General features: G+C 40.5%; 1 protein-coding gene across 1 annotated transcript; it reads left to right on the top strand.

The window, feature by feature from the left end:
• Nucleotides 1-6570: 6570 nt before the first annotated feature.
• Nucleotides 6571-7500, top strand: LOC101524917 (olfactory receptor 8B4). Its single transcript, XM_004597713.2, has one exon. It carries the CDS (start codon nt 6571-6573, stop codon nt 7498-7500), a length of 930 nt encoding a protein of 309 aa, XP_004597770.2.
• The last annotated feature ends 9469 nt before the right edge of the window (nt 7501-16969 follow it).

Here is a 16969-nt window from a genome sequence, read left to right as displayed (position 1 = left end):
AATTTTAAAAGCAAGAAAATTAGCCATACAATATTTTGGAAAAGACCCAGATATTATAATTGTGCCTTACACCTCAGAACAAGTAGACTGGCTACTCCAAGTTAATAATGATTGGGGTGTTAGCTGTGCGTCCTTTGCCGGTGTAATAGATAATCATTATCCAAATGACCCCTTAATACAATTTATGAGAAATCACTCCTTTGTTTTCCCCAAAGTCACTTCTCATAGCCCCCTGAAAAAAGGAATTACGGTTTTTACAGATGGCTCCTCAAGCGGAACGGCTGCTTACGTCGTTCAAGGCCAATCTTTCCCAATAAAATCCCCTTATGTGTCTGCTCAGTTAGTTGAATTGTTTGCTGTGCTTCAGGTTTTTAAAAGTTTTCCAACAACTATTTTTAATTTATATACAGATAGTGCTTATATAGCCCACTCCGTTCCTTTGTTAGAGACAGTTCCATATATCAAGACCACCTCTACAGCTCTTCAGCTTTTTGTTCAGATACAATCCTTAATTAGAAAAAGAAGAGATTCCTTTTTTATAGGACATTTGAGAGCCCATACAGGACTCAAGGGACCCTTGGCTGAAGGAAACGCCCAAGCCGATGCTGCCACACGGCTAGTTTTCCTAACCATAGATCCCTCTGTGTCTGAAGCCCACCGAGCACATGCCTTACATCACTTAAATGCGCTCACACTTCATCAGATGTTCAAGATCACTAGAGAACAGGCTAGAGAAATTGTTAAAAGTTGTAACTCCTGTGCTCAGTTTTCTCCAGTACCTCATTTAGGAGTTAACCCCCGAGGCTTAATCCCAAACGATAGATGGCAAATGGATGTCACACATTTCCCATCCTTCGGCAGACTCAAATATGTCCACGTAACAGTGGATACCTATAGTGGTTTTATTTATGCCACAGCACTAACTGGAGAAGCTTCCAAAGATGTTATTACCCACATGCTACAAAGCCTGTCAGTTATGGGCAAACCTAACAGCATTAAAACTGATAATGGCCCAGGATATACAGGAGCTAAATTCCGACAATTCTGCTCTCAACTGAAAATTAAACATATTACTGGCATCCCTTATAACCCACAAGGACAAGGAATTATTGAAAGGACACATCAGACTTTGAAAAATATGCTTAAGAAGTTAGAACTCTCCACAGATTTATCTGTGACACCCACTCCTAAGAATAGATTGAATCATGCCCTTTTTATTATAAATTTCTTAACCCTAGATAATAATAATCAATCTGCAGCAGATCGACATTGGCATTCCACAACCCAGGATTCACATGCCTTAGCCATGTGGAAAGATCCTCTCACAGGAGCATGGAAAGGACCAGACCCAGTGCTTACCTGGGGACGAGGCTCTGCCTGCGTGTATGACAGGGAAAATGCAGAACCACGCTGGCTACCAGAGCGGCTTCTTAGAGCCGTTAACTCATCGCTGTCCAGAAAGGAGGCCAACCCCCTCTCTGAGACATTTTCCTCTCCTTCTTTTCCAGATGCTGCTGCTACTACAAACGCGGTTGATGGTGACCTTTTGCAACCTCTGGGTCCTGTGGATTCTGACCCAATGGGCACAGACGACTGCTAACAGCCTTAGACCACAACTCCATAATCCACACCAACCATGGAATTACACCTGGGTCGTGCTATCTGAGCGACGTGATATTGTTTGGTCAACATCTCGTATCACCCCCCATGTATGGTGGCCAGAAGTCCTCACTCCGGACTTATGTAAGCTTGCTCTTGGGGCTGCCAAATCTTGGGGACTTAGTACTCTCCTCGGACTTTCTGTAGCACCTGAACTGCCTCATCAACTGCCTGACCCTGGATGTGCCGACACTTGACAACGAGTTCTCCTCCAAGCCACCGATTTTTATGTGTGCCCTGGAAGCCACCGTGATCGTCATCTCCTTCATAAATGTGGTGGCTCTGCTGATTATTTCTGTGCCTCTTGGGGATGTGAAACTACAGGTACTGCTTACTGGATTAAAAACTCAGAAGACAAGGACCTGATTACAGTCAGACGCAATTTCAGCTACCCAACTACAGCAGCAGTCTATGGCCTCACCTTCCTTTCCTCCTATTACGATGACACCGCTGTATGCCGTCCCAATCATCCCGATACAAAAGGCTGGTGTACCCCTTTAAAAATTCAGTTCACTCCTAGAGCATACACCGATCAAGAAGAGACTTGGGTGAGAGGCCGAGATTGGGGACTTAGATTGTATAAGTCAGGAATAGATACGGGCGTATTATTTTCTATCAAATTGTTAAAAGAACCTGTTAATGCTAATTCTCCTGCCAATATTGGGCCAAATAATGTTATTGCATATAAGCCTCCCTTACCCCAACCTGCTATCCGACCTCCCATTCCTTCCCCGACCCCTCAACCTCTCCCATCTTCTGTTATTTCTCGCTCCCTGCCTCCCTCACAATCTCCTCCTTTACGTCTTAATCTCCCTGCCCTTCTTCCCGACAATCTCATTTTGACCTTGGTTAACCAAACAGCCTTAATAGTTAATGAGTCTTCATCTGAATTTATGAATGATTGTTGGCTTTGCACAAATGCCCGTCCCCCATTTTATGAAGGTATTGCCTTAATTGATGTTTTTTATTATTCCAATTCTTCCTCCTCTTGTAGGTGGACCAGCAGCGATTGGTCTGGCATGTCTTTAACCCAGGTTGTTGGTTTAGGTCTTTGCTTGATTACTTCCCTTAGATCCCCCTATTTAGATTCCTTCTCTTATTTGTGTAATTCCACCATTATTCCAGCAGCCCACTCTCAATACCTTCTTCCCCCTAGCGATGCTTGGTGGGCCTGCACTGGCGGTCTCACCCCCTGTCTTTCCTATCAGATTTTTTCATTTCATAAGGAATTTTGTATATTAGTCCAGTTAGTTCCTCGTTTGTCCTATTATGCCTCTGAGGAATTTTTACAATTATGGGAATCCAATCCCACTTCCCTCTCTCGTTCAAAGCGTGAGCCTATCACTGCCCTTACAATTTCTGTTCTGTTAGGACTTGGTGCTGTTGGCGCTGGCACCGGCATTTCCTCTCTCATTCTTTCCCAGAACCGGTATGCCGAGTTATGTTCCACCATTGATGAGGATATACAACGATTACAACAAGGCATTGATGATTTATCTGACTCCCTCTCCTCCCTAGCTGAAGTAGTGTTACAAAATCGCCGAGGCTTAGATCTATTGTTCTTGCAGCAAGGAGGCCTATGCGCCGCCCTTAAAGAAGAATGCTGCTTTTATGTAGACAAAACAGGTGTTGTAAAAGAGAGCATGAAAAAGATTCGTGAAGGTCTTAAAAAACGAAAAGAAGAAAGGGAAAAAGAGGAAAGCTGGTATAAAAATTGGTTCTCTTCATCCCCCTGGCTCACTACCTTATTACCCACTATATTGGGGCCCCTAGTTGGATTATTGCTTTTAATTTCCTTTGGTCCCTGGGCATTTACTAAACTCACTAATTTGATAAAGCAGCAAATTGATAATTTAGCTTCTAAACCTATTCAAGCATATTATCACCGCTTAGCTCTAGAAGATAGATTGTGTTCGGAGAACCCTGACTCCTCAAGAAGTGAACCCCCACGTTGTAATGCGCGGCTCCAGTCTTCTAACCGGTTCGTCTAAGGTAATGTGGCCATTTGTGGTTGGAGCAGTGTTTCCCAACAGGGCTGTCATTTACGGCAGCGTTGCTGGGGAATACGTGCTCCAGCTATGAATTGTTACATGGCCCCTTTTCTAGTAAGCGTGTAGCCAATGACGGGCACCTTTCTGATACCCCGCCAACCTAAGACAGGGAGTCCTGGATGACTGGCAGGGCTGCCCAGAGACGGGTAAGAGCTGAGGGTCCCTCAGAATGAACCTAAGACAGGCAGCGCTTATCTTGCTTCACGAACCTTTCTCTTTTCGCCGCTTTCATTGATATATAGAAAAAAGGGGGAGATGTCGGGAGCCGTGCACTATAGCCACACTGAAGCCATTTTGAATATAGACCCATGGGATAGTGGAAACCCCCGCTTGGCTAGATGCTTGGGAAAGAAGTTATGAAACTAATCACACGCTTAGCTTCAATTGTCCTAGCAACTGTTTCAGAATGTGATTGATGCTGTACTTACCGACATCTTGTTACTGATTACCTATGCTATTGTTGATATGCTGGTTACTATTGTTGATATGGTGGCTGCTCAAGAACAATCGGTCTTGAGACCATGGCTTGTGTCCCAGTTTCTCTTTCCCTGAGCCTTAGTTACTGAATAATATAAAAACCCTCAGTTGAAATCAATAAACTGACAGCTTGATCAGACCTACTGTCTTGCTGTCCATTCTTCGTGTCTCTTGTCCCTTCATTCTCTCCTAGGTGGCTGCGACCCCGTTGACTGTCCTGCTGGACAGGACAAAGGGCCCTGATAAAAATATTTTTTATTGGGTCTACATTTAGTACTGGAATACTGGTTCAAAACATATCACAAGTACTACTAATGAATTTATTCTACACACATACAATGACACACAACAATATATTATGCTAATTAGTAGTTGATTAATAGTGCCAATGTTCTTCCTCTCCCTTTGCGTTTCCTTTTTTTCTATTTTGGACAGATTACTAGAGTTGGTATTTCCTTGCTTTATGTTTTGGCTAGATGTAAATCAGAAGCGGCTTACATTTGATACTCCTTCCAAGTTTTGATGCCAAGGTCCATTGAAGACTATTGCCTGTCTAGGAGGGTAAGTTGGGTTAAAAAGTATTTTGAGGGCAATGAGGAGCAAATATAGAGACTGAGTTGATAAAGAGATGGAAATCAGGGAGTCTAGGAGATTACGGAGTCAGAGGACCTGAATAACTGCTTACACTATTTTTCGTAGGGCAATCATGTAATTTGTTATTCAAATCCAGACATTTTTCAGAGCAAGAAGATGTCCCGCTAATAATTAGCTGTGGATAACAGGCAGAAGTTACCACTGCCCCAGGAAAACTTAGATTACTTCAGGCTGCTTCCATGAAAATTTAAAAATGCAGCATTTTTATTATTTGAATTCTTTTCAGAGTGTTCACAGAACAGATCGTATAAAGAAGAGCCTTGTCATCTGAATAATGACGAGATTTAACTCTAGGGTACATCTGTTGCTGTACCTTAAGCCTGAACTGCTCTAGGGTGGCTCCACCAAGGAATATGTGTGTGCGTATGCACTTCTTAGCATGGGTGTTGCGATATTTTAATCTCCTCATATATAGCAAAAGCCTGGCAGTGTCCTTTAGCAGCGCTGAGAGTAGGTGGTGTCTGTGGAGGTGGTGGTGTGGTGTCTCTACCATTCTGAGCAGCTCATGGCCCTAGAAGCGTTTTGTGTGAGGTGCTCTCTACAGCCTTGATGTCTTTTTTGTTTTTTAAACTGATTCTACTAATATTCCCTTTAAAGTACTGGAAATGGCAGCAAAAATATGTTTGGGATCATTCTTTCTTTGAAGCCAATTATAATCTATTAGATTAATGAAGAGGAAAGTGACCTATAATGTTGAAATAGAATGACATGAAATCCCTACCTTAAAGACGGAGTTTGAGTAGAAAATTGATTCCTAGCAAATGATATAAGCATCTAGTTCAGACTGTAAACAAGTTCCCTCTAGATACCAATCTCACAGACACTCTCTAGGGGTAACTGTGCCTAACCGGGTTCCTGTGATTGTCAAGTGGTTTAAAGTTCACTGGTGATAAGTTTGCAGGGTTCTGGTGAGAATGAGGGTTGCTAGGCTATTTTTCCCACAGTTTTTGGAAGACCATCTGGGAAAATTCACAAACAGAAACCTTTATCTGCTCCAGCAGTACCTTGGAAACCAATTCTGTAAAAGCTGTTTCTCAGCTCTAAGGTCATCAGAAGAGCCTGCACATAAGACATTATGCACTGCCAGCAACACTTGCTAATAGAAAATGCCATCGTATAAGCAACTGAAGAAAGCAAGAGTGGGGAAAAGGAATATCATATTTTCTGGTGGTTTTATTTTAAACTCATCAGCCAGGATTCTGGAAAGCAGTGATCTCTGCCCTGCCCTGGGCACTAACGAGGTGAGGTGGAATGAAGGCAGTTAGAGATGGAAGGCAGGAGTTACACGGCAGGCAGCGAGCACTCCAAGCTCTTCCTCTAGGTGGGAAACTGATTTGAGACTGGGAGAAGGAGGAAGAGAATGCAAGATTACAGCATGGGCCTTGACAGTTCCTCTTTCTCATAGTTTGAGGTAGTCGGCTCCTGGATCTTGGGATGTCTTTCTGCGAGTCCTTGGGCAGCCAATTGAGTTATGCTCTCTCCCCACCGATTGAATGAAGACATAACTCATACTACCCAGACTAGCACACTCTAACTTGAATTCATAATCCAGGCAAGGGAATTCGGATATTGTCACGGGAACAATGTCAATAAATTAGCATAGACAGGCATTGATAAAGGAATAATGGCAAAAGATCCATATTCTAGAAACTTCTTTCATTGCTTATATTTATGACTGTCATTATTCTTTGTGTTTTGTCCCTGTTCCCTCAGAAAGTCATCTGAGAGAATGAATATGGAAAACATCACCTTTGTGACTAAGTTTATCCTTGTGGGACTATCAGAAGAAGCAGAACTACAGCTTCCCCTCTTTCTTGTGTTCTTAGGGATCTACGTGTTCACTGTGGTGGGCAACATGGGTTTGACTATCTTAATTGTACTGAATTCCAGCCTTCACACTCCAATGTACTTTTTCCTCTTCAACTTGTCCATTATAGATTTCTGTTATTCTAGTGTGTTTACTCCCAAAATGCTACATGGTTTTGTGTCTGACAATACTATCTCTTATGTTGGGTGCATGACTCAATTATTTTTATTCTGCTTCTTTGTCAGCTCTGAATGCTATGTGTTGGTCTCAATGGCTTATGATCGCTATGTGGCCATCTGCAATCCTCTGCTGTACACAGTCACGATGTCTCCTCAGGTGTGCTGTTTGCTAATGGTTGGCTCATATGTGATAGGATTTGCAGGTGCCATGGTCCTCACAGGGAACATGTTGAGACTGACCTTCTGTGATTCTAATGTCATTGACCATTATCTTTGTGAAATCCTTCCCCTTTTGGAAATCTCTTGCACCAATACCTATGTCAATAAGCTGGTATTTTTCCTTGTTGTTGGAGTGGTTATCACAGGGTCCAGTAGCAGCATCTTTGTTTCTTATGCTTTGATTCTTTCCAACATCCTTCGGATTCCTTCTGCTGCGGGCAGATCCAAAGCCTTTAACACATGCGGTTCCCACATAGTTGCTCTTGCTCTCTTTTTTGGGTCAGGAGCATTTGCTTATTTAACCACCAGTTTTTCTGGTTCTGTGGGTCAGGGAAAGTTAGCTTCAATATTTTATACTAATGTAGTTCCCATGCTTAATCCTTTGATCTACAGTTTGAGGAATAAGGATGTTAAACTTACCCTGGATAAAATTCTGAAAAGAGTGCTCTTGTAAATGGGACTGTTGGAATCATTGATTATTAATTCCTGATTAACTTCACACTCCAATACCTTTTTATCTACAGGTGGAGTAATTTTAACCTTTTTTCCTTTTACTTAGAAAGTTGGACATCTGCTTATCGTCTCCTGCAGAATGATATCATAGTGTACCACTTAAACAGGCTCCACTAAGTGCCACTTGGCACCTATTAAGTGCCTATTGTTTACTAGACTCCATATTAAATCCAAGAGACAAATAAAATGAGAATCCATGCCTTGAATTCTTTTCTTAGCCATCTGAGTGACTTTGCCTAAGTAATAAAATCGTTGGCTGAGAGAAGAGGTAAGTCATGGTGTCAGAATCTAAAGGCATTTTTGTCCAGTTACTGAGCAGTTTTACCAAAGACCAATGGTGGATTTCCTAGGTCCATCTCCAAAGTCATGGAGGGTTTGCTTTCTAGGAAGATTTTGAATTCTTGTTTTTATGTAAATAAATGCATACAAAAAAGAAAGCCTCTTTCAAGAATTGTCCATGTCATGATGGACAAGAATAAACCAAAATCTCTAATCTTTTATTTCTCAATTTCAAAATTTCTGGGCCTTGAGATGATAACATGTGCCATGTTCAGTCTTGTAACTGGATCAATTTAATCATTTTTGTGAACCTCAAGCTGAAAAGATGAACAAAGTATTGTTATGGATTTGCATGAGTATGTAGAATGCTACTTCTGCCCTGCTCTGGAAATGTGGTATACACCATGGAGATTATAGGAAATTTCTTTTATTTGTAAAAGTTGGTTTAGATTTAATTGTGTGTGTGTGTGTGTGAGAGAGAGAGAGAGAGAGAGAGAGAGAGAGAGAGTGTGTGTGTGTGTGTGTGTGTGTGAGAGAGAGAGAGAGAGAGAGAGAGAGTGTGTGTGTGTGTGTGTGTGTGAGAGAGAGAGAGAGAGAGAGAGAGAGAGAGAGAGAGAGAGTGTGTGTGTGTGTGTGAGAGAGAGAGAGAGGGAGAGGAAGGGAGAGAGAGATTGTGTATGTTAATATTAACTACTAGACCAGTAGAGAATAAAGAAGAAAGTGACTCACATGATATTCCCTACTCTTAAGGATACTGAAAAAGCTTTGATTTTTAAAAAAGATTTATTTATTTTTCTAGGAAAGGCAGATATACAGAAAGGAGGAGAGACAGAGAGAAAGATCTTCCCTCTGATGATTCACTCCCCAAGTGACCGCAACGGCTGGCCCTGCACTGATCCAAAGCCAGGAGCAAGGAACTTCTTCCAGGTCTTCCATGCAGGTGCAGGGTCCCAAGGCTTTGGGCCATCATCAACTGCTTTCCCAAGCCACAAGCAGGGAGCTGGATAGGAAGCAGGGCTGCTGGGTTTGGAACTGGTGCCCACATAGAATCCTGGTGCATTCAAGGGCAAGGACTTTAGCTGCTACACTATTGCACCAGGCCCAAAGATTTGAATTCTTCACTACTTTGCTAAAAACTCTGCTAATCTACTTTGAATAGCTGATGGTTTAACAAATATAACCCCCATTAACTATGTAGCAAGAAAGGTTAATGTAGGGCCAAGCCAGTTCAAGCAAAGGTATAAAAAGTAGAGTCTCGCATCATTGCAGAAGAATGAGCAACACTGAGCAGAGGGCAGCATTGTGGGTTTTCTTGAGAAGAATCTCTGTGAAAAATATTTGGTGCTTATCTTTTGGATACAGGAAGAGTCCAGGGAGGTACTAAGTCTCTGCCTTTTGCTTTCCTTGCAACTCTCTAATTTTTCCATGAAATTGAGTACTTCCACAGTGTCTACTGGTGCTAGAAACGAAGAGGCACAGCGAACTACAGTCCTCTTCACATTTAGCTATGCTGGCACTGGTGTGAAATGTTGCAGGTGAAGCTAAAAGCAAGACATCCTGAAGGGAAGCTGAAAGCATCACAGAGGAGAGCATGCAGCACGGACTGATGAACAAGGCACCAGGAGACAAACTTTTCTCCCTGTGTAATAAATTGAAGTGGACCTTTAAGAAGCAGGAGAACTCTGTTAATTGGGTTACGTGTAGTTAATGATAAGAATCAAGCATGTTCATATATGTGCACACTGTTTGAGGTTCCTTACACGTATTAACTCTTTTAGTGAATTAATACCACATTAAACTGCTCATCAGCCTCTAAATCATACCATCTTGGACTATTTGTGTCCCACATTTTTGAACTGTTTGCGTCTAGGTTGATCCATGAGATTTGGGGTATTAGGAAAGAGCTAATAATGAGAAAATAAAAGTAAATCCATATTGATGTGAAGAAAATAAATTACCTACTATTTGTTAAGAATTATCAGGAGCAAATAATATGTTTGGACATAGAATATGAATGAAAACAACAAGTACAAAAATAAATGCAATAAAATTCAAAAGCAATTCTCTGTACATTGACTCTATGTTAGCATGGGATCAATGCAGATGAAACTGTAAGTTTGATACAGCACAGTGCTGGGGAAAACTGAAGGTCTTTAAGGACAAAAATCCAGACTGTCTTTTTATTATTACTGCAGTCAAGATAAGTGAAACCTGTTGTTCCCTTGGAAAACACAGCAGGTAATAAATGCTGAAGGATTTTTTTCTCTCTTATCACAAACCAGAAGAGCATGACAGTTTAGATTTTGTGTTCAGCAATTGTTTGCTCTAAATGGTCAATATTGGGTACAAACAGGCTGCTGCTTAATAGCAACTGAGACATGATTTGAAACACGGTGTCAAATGTCTTTTTTTTTTTTTAAAGATTTATTTATTTTATTATAAAGTCAGATATACAGAGAGGAGGAGAGACAGAGAGGAAGATCTTCCATCCAATGCCTCACTCCCCAAGTGAGTGCAACGGTCAGTGCTGCGCTGATCCGAAGCCGGGAACCAGGAACCTCTTCCGGGTCTTCCACGTGGGTGCAGGGTCCCAAAGCTTTGGGCCGTCCTTGACTGCTTTCCCAGGCCACAAGCAGGGAGCTGGATGGGAAGTAGAGCTGCTGAGATTAGAACCAGCGCCCATATGGGATCCCGGCGCGTCCAAGGCAAGGACTTCAGCCGCTAGGCCACGCCTCTGGGCCCTGTGTCAAATGTCTTAAAGAGGGCACTTCTGCACAAGACCACAATTCTGCTAATTCATGATATCAAGATGTTTTGATTCTCAGCGAGGACATTTTTCCATTTTAAGATTTGTTTATATATTTGAGGGAGAGAGAGGGAGAAAGGGAGAGAGAGAGAGAGGAGGAGGAGATTTTTTCACATCTGCTAGTTAATTACCCAAATGGTTGCAATGATTGGGATTGGGCCAGGCCAAAGCCAGACACTTGGAACTCCATCTGGGTCTTCCACTTGGATAGCAGTGGCCCAAGCACTTTGGTTGTTCTATTGTTTTCCCAGACCATTAGCAGAGAGCTGAATGAGATACCAAACTTCTGGAATACCAGCCAGTGCACATATGGGTGCCTTAACACACTACACCATAGCACTACCTCCCTGCTCTTTAAGAAGTATCCCTAATGTTAGGATACTTCTGGGTTCAGTCCAATGTTTGCTGCTCTTCTGAACTATTTTCTAACTTGTATGGCTTCAGCAGCCATGCATTTATGTTGACTTCTAAGCCAGTAACTCTGGCCATAATCTATACCTACAATCAATAGTAGATTAGAAACAAGAAAGTATCATTAGCTTTGATGTAAATAGAGTCAAATAGTAATTACTTAGTGACATAACTTTGGAATTTGAGGGTAAAAGAGATTCTGAAAGCGAAATTAAAAGATATGCTTAAGCCCAGTGTGATGGCCTAGTGGCTAAAGTCCTTGCCTTGCACGTGCTGGGATCCCGTATGGACAGTGGTTCATGTCCTGGATTCTCCACTTCCCACCCAGCTCCCTGCTCTTGGCCTGGGGAAGCAGTAAAGGATGGCCCTACGCTTTGGGACCCTGCACCTGTGTGGAAAACCAGGAAGAAGCTCCTGGCTCCTGGCTTCAACCAGTTTAGTTCTAGGCATTGTGGCTACTTGGAGAGTAAACCAATAGATGGAAGATCTTTCTCTTTGTCTCTCCTTTTCTCTGTAAATCTGATTTTCCAATAAAAAGAATCAGTCTTAAAAAAAAGATATGCTTGCAGACCCTGTATTATAATGCGTCAGGCTAAACTCCGTTTGGGATGTGCACATCCCTTGTTAGAGTGCCTGGGATAAAATCCCATGTTCACTCACAATACAGTTTCCTGCTAATGTGTATGGGAGGCAGGAGATGATGTCCCAAGTACCTGGGTTCCTATCACAGATTGGGATAAAATTCTGAGTTTCACATTGGCCCAGCGCCAAGATGTTCTTGGCATTGGGGAGTGCAACAGAAATTAGAAAATTCCCCCACAGCCGCTCTCTCCATTTCCCAGTGACTTTGTCTTTGAAATAGGCAATTAACTTGAAATGTTTATTTTTCATGAAAAAATTGAAACATGAACATAGTTTTTTCACAAGTAGCATTTCTCATGAAATTTATATAGACTTTTATTTATATGAGAGGAAGAGAGAGTAAGAGATGAGAGATGGTGGGTGGTGCTCAATCTCTTCTACTCACCAATTGTCAGCAACAGCCAAACCTGGAACCAGGAGCCAGAATTCAATGTGGGCCTCCTATGAAGGCAATTAGGACCCAACCCCTTGGGTTGTTTCTGGCTGCCTTCTAAGATACTTAACAGTGGGTAGCTCAAATAGGAGGCAGATATGGGGATCAATCTCAGATGCTTCAACATGGACTATGATACTGGGCCAAACTCTTGCCTTATGCAAGATTTTTGTGTAAAAAAACATTCAGAAAGAACTCATTTTTTTTATGCCTGCATACTTTCCCACCTTTTAAACAGATGGCAAAGGACCGAGATAAGCCACAGATACCACATGGCAGGAATGACAGTCCATAGAGAACATACTGTGTATCTTGGGAAAGAAAAAGAAGGGGCTGCCCTGTACTCTATGGAACAGATGGGAGGACATCTGCAAAGCCTGAGTGCTAATCTGCAGTATAGACACATGTCACCCTCTCTGTATTCACTTCATAAATGAAATGCATTATTTACCCAGAAACTAGGAACAAATAACTGTGACTTAAACACATAGAGCCTTTTTTTCCCTCTAACAGAGAAGGACCTAGAGGTGAACAACCCAGGATTGATATGGCAGTACTGAGTCATCAAATGCTCATCCTGTATTTTTCTTCCTTTCTAGTAATTGCTTCATTTTCAAGGACACATCTGGATGTGATTCTTTGAGGTCTTAAGGTTTTGTCTGCATTTTAGCAGAGAAGTGGAAAGCAAAAGAGAGATTTCTTTATTCAATGAATAAGTTCTGTAGACTGCTGATTAACCATTTATGCCTACAAGGATTGGTAAACTTAGAATTTGCCTTGAGAACATTAATACTCTGACAAAAATAAAAGAACTTTGTTGCTAAGGATGAAGGGGGAAGAGGTGCTATATAGATATTGCTACCAAAGGATGGAACTCCACTTGCCACGAAGGATCAGTTCTGAAAGCATTTTTGCTCTCTTACTTGGTCCACTTTGTAAAGCAGCTAGATAAACAGACAGATAAGACTGGAAAAGATTGATAAATTGGTCACTGATGGAAGTGTGTTTATCATTGCTGCTGAAATCACACAAACTCTTGGAAGGCACAAATCATCCCTGTGCTATTTTTACTCCAGTTTGTCTTTATGTATCCTATTGGGTAAAGTTAGAGCCCAGGTTCTGGGAGGAGGTTTGAGTCCTAAAGTAATTTTCCTCTCCACATTGCTATCAATACAAATTTATTTGCATTTCATCATTCTCTTTTCTCCTGATACTGTTTTCATTAGTTCCATCCCTGGAATGAATGACAGTGGGTAACTAATATTGCCAAATTTCCTACATTATAGGTGTCATTGTGCTTTCAGCATTGGGGGCTTCTGGAAACCAAAGTTCTTTTTTCTTATGACTTAGGATGTTCTGTTCCTTGCTAGGCTAATGGGTTATTGGAAACCATCTCAGAAACAAGGCTTCTGAAGGTATTAAAAAATCCACCTCAATCAACGACATGAACAGAGGAGGGCTCACTGAGAGCTATGGGAGAAATCTGAGACACTAGGTTAGAGAAACTAAATTTATAGAAAAATAAGTGAATGTGTTGATTCATTTATTGATTGAATTGAACCTGAATAGTTCAAGATTTCACTTTATGGAATTGTTGGAATTCTGTCTTCTGTTTTTCTTTATATGTATAATTACAGTCCTTAAATAATAAATAACTGAAGTAAAATTGACTGGTACTTTCTAAAGGTTGAGAATCCTAATACTAAGTTTGATTCTATTAGAATAATTTGAAGCCTCCTTTTAGGTGAAAATAGAGTGCCTAAGGCTACAAATAGTAAAAGAAGAGTATATTTAGTATTGAAAGGTAAACACTGAAGAAGGATTTATTATTGGCTAAACTTGAGTGATGAAGGAGAAAAAGTGGGTGAAGAAGAGAATATAAGGAAGAGTTAGATACATTAAATGTATAAGATGATATTCTGCCAGCTCAAACTTCAGACCAGAAAAGGTCTCCCCAAGAAACTGTTCAACCCATCTGGACAATAAGTAGCTGGACTCTATGCTTGGTATATGTTTGCAATGAAAGAATCTTGATTGAATTTGAACTGTAATACTGCATCAAGGTGGAGGAATCCACTGGGGGGAGGGGAGGGGGAGGGAGGGGGGGATTCCCAGAGCCTATGAAACTGCCACATAATGCAAAATAATTAACAATAAAAAAATAAATAAATAAAAAAATGGAATATTTGGTGGCCTCTAGTGGTACTTCTGTGTCTATAAAATTATTTCATATTAACAATGTACAAAATACAGGAGTAATAGAGTTACTAAGTTGACAAAATAAAAATATGTGTTTATTGGAAAAAAAAAATAAAGTACCCTATAGCCATTTTAAGGTATATGGCAGCCGGTCCGGTCCTGTATATAAACTAAAATTGAGATGTCAATGAGCTAATCATAGGATGTGGTTAGGACTTGTTTTTTTTCTTTTTTTTAACATACTGGTTACTCAAAACCATGCAATTCCATAATATTGCAAATTGCTGTTGATGTTATATTGGGACTCTTAATTGACTGTGATGATATTCTACCAGCTCTGACTTCGGACCAGAAATGGTCTCCCCAAGAAACTGTTCAACCCATCTGGACAATAAGTAGCTGGACTCTATGCTTGGTATATGTTTGCAAGGAAAGAATCTTGATTGAATTTGAACTGTAATGCTGCATCAAGGTGGAGGAATCCACCAGGGGGGAGGGGCATGGGGAGGGGTGGGGGGATTCCCAGAGCCTATGAAACTGTCACATAATGCAAAATATTAATAAAGATTAAAAAAAAAAAGAAAAAAAACCAGTATACACTAAAACAAAAGTGCATACTTTTATAAATATCAGAACTGCATATACTCAGGGGAAAAGAAATTAATTTGATTTGAAGTAATGTAAATGTAGACTGAGAAACTGTAACGTGCGATTTATGATAGAACTAAAGCAAATGTGTTTTAATAAAAAGTCTTATTTACTCCATCAAAAGAAAAAGTTGAACAGCATCAAAAATCAGAGTATGGCTCTGCATTGTGTACAATTTATTTTTCTAAAATTGAGTGATTTAGAAAGATTAAATATAAAGCAGTGATTCAAAATGTATTAATTCAATATATGCAAATAAGCAAGCAAACAAACTGCAGAAATGTCAAACAGAATGGAAGTCAAGTAGGAAAAGATGTTGCTTTACATCTTTTTAAAAAGTTGAGTTAAATCTGCTGACTCTGCCCTCAGACCAGCGAGGGTCTACCCAATAAGTAGTTGGACTTGTCTGGACTATGGGATGTTGGACTCTATGCTTGGCAAATTCTTGCAGGGAGGGAATTTCAACTAAACTTGAACTATGGTTATGCAGCGGGGTGGAGGAACCCACCATGGGGGAGAGGGTGGGGGGGGAAGAATCCCAGATTCTATGTAATTACAGCACAATGTAATTAATGAATAAATTTAATAAAAAAAGAATAAAATATTTAGAATCTCTCTAAAAAAAAGTTGAGTTAAAAAAGCAGAAAAAAATAACAGAGTTAATGAATACATTCAATGACATGTTCTTTGTAAATAAATGGAATATCTCAACTGCTAGTGATCCCAATTCAGACAAAAGGGAGAACAAATAAAAATTAAGACAAGAGGAGAACCGCAGGAGCAAGGACGCAAGTCTCAGTCTGAGACCTTCAGGATAGTCAACAGAATCCCTGCTAGGAACTTTCTCCTGTCTTCCAAAACAGCAGCTCAACCAAAGCCCGGCATCATCCCCCACACCACCCTCTGCCATCCTTCCAACCGTGTAGCCCTCAGGGAGAAAGGACTACCAAGGTTGAAATGTGCTCAAAAAGCCACCCAGTTCTGCATACTCTCCCATTTCTGCAAATGACCCCACACATCCATACAGTCCAGGACTGTAAAGATAAGGCCCTGCCTGCTGAAAGTCTGGGCTGCTGCAGCATGCTCGCTCTATTACACTCCAGCAGTTGGCGATCCTCTGTGAATTTATTTCTCTTTTACAATAAATTCTATTGGCTATGAATTCCTAACCCATCTCCCTGTTTATTCTCTGTTCTATATACATCTCTCTCCTAACAGGAATAACCAAAGAGGAAATAAAAAGCCAGCTAGTTTATTTTTGTCAGCCCTAGTCTAGTCAGAAGAATTTATAAACCTGGATGAAATAGACCAGTTTTTAGGAAAAACGTAATTGAACAAAATGACTTCTGGATCAGCTAGAAAGATTGATGATTCCAATTCCAAAGAGGCAGGAAAGTTGTCAGAGTTCTGCCATGAAACTGTTAGACCCAGATGGCTTCACAGAAGAATTTTAGCAACAAATACATAATTCCAATACTATCTGAACTGATTCAAAGCCTAAAAACTGTTAAAAAAAACTCATCAAAGATTTTTTCACAAGAGTAAAACATTGATCCAAAAATCTGAAAAGATTGTATCCAAAAAAGGAAACTACAGACATATCTTACTGATGAATATCAACACAAAACTCTAAATAAAATATTTGCAAACATTCAGCAGCAGAAGAGAAAGCAATTCATCAATGCAAGTGAATTTTATTCCATAGATTCAAGTGGGGCTCAACATCAGGCACATGCTTATATAAAGTGCTTATTAACAAGGTTGAGGAGAAAAGTCACATGAGTATTACCATTGCGACGGACATGTCTTTTTTTTAAGTACATTCTACTTACTGTTGATTAAATGCACAATATAAAGTAGGGTTTATAGAAATACTTTGGTTTATAACTCTCTCTTTTTTTAAGTTGGAAGCAAAAGTGTTGTTGATATTTGTTACTTGGGTTTATTTCCAATAATTTATAATGTTTGTCAAACTACCTTCCACTTTTGGGC

The sequence above is a fragment of the Ochotona princeps genome, chromosome 4 (genome assembly GCF_030435755.1).
Source record: "Ochotona princeps isolate mOchPri1 chromosome 4, mOchPri1.hap1, whole genome shotgun sequence".
Taxonomy (NCBI): domain Eukaryota; kingdom Metazoa; phylum Chordata; class Mammalia; order Lagomorpha; family Ochotonidae; genus Ochotona; species Ochotona princeps.
The sequence above is the reverse complement of the archived record's forward strand: the minus strand, read 5'-3'. Positions and strand labels throughout refer to the sequence as shown.

Bases quoted from the DNA above. Each gene is read 5' to 3' on its own strand.
- LOC101524917 (XM_004597713.2), top strand. From the start codon at position 6,571: ATGAATATGGAAAACATCACCTTTGTGACTAAGTTTATCCTTGTGGGA.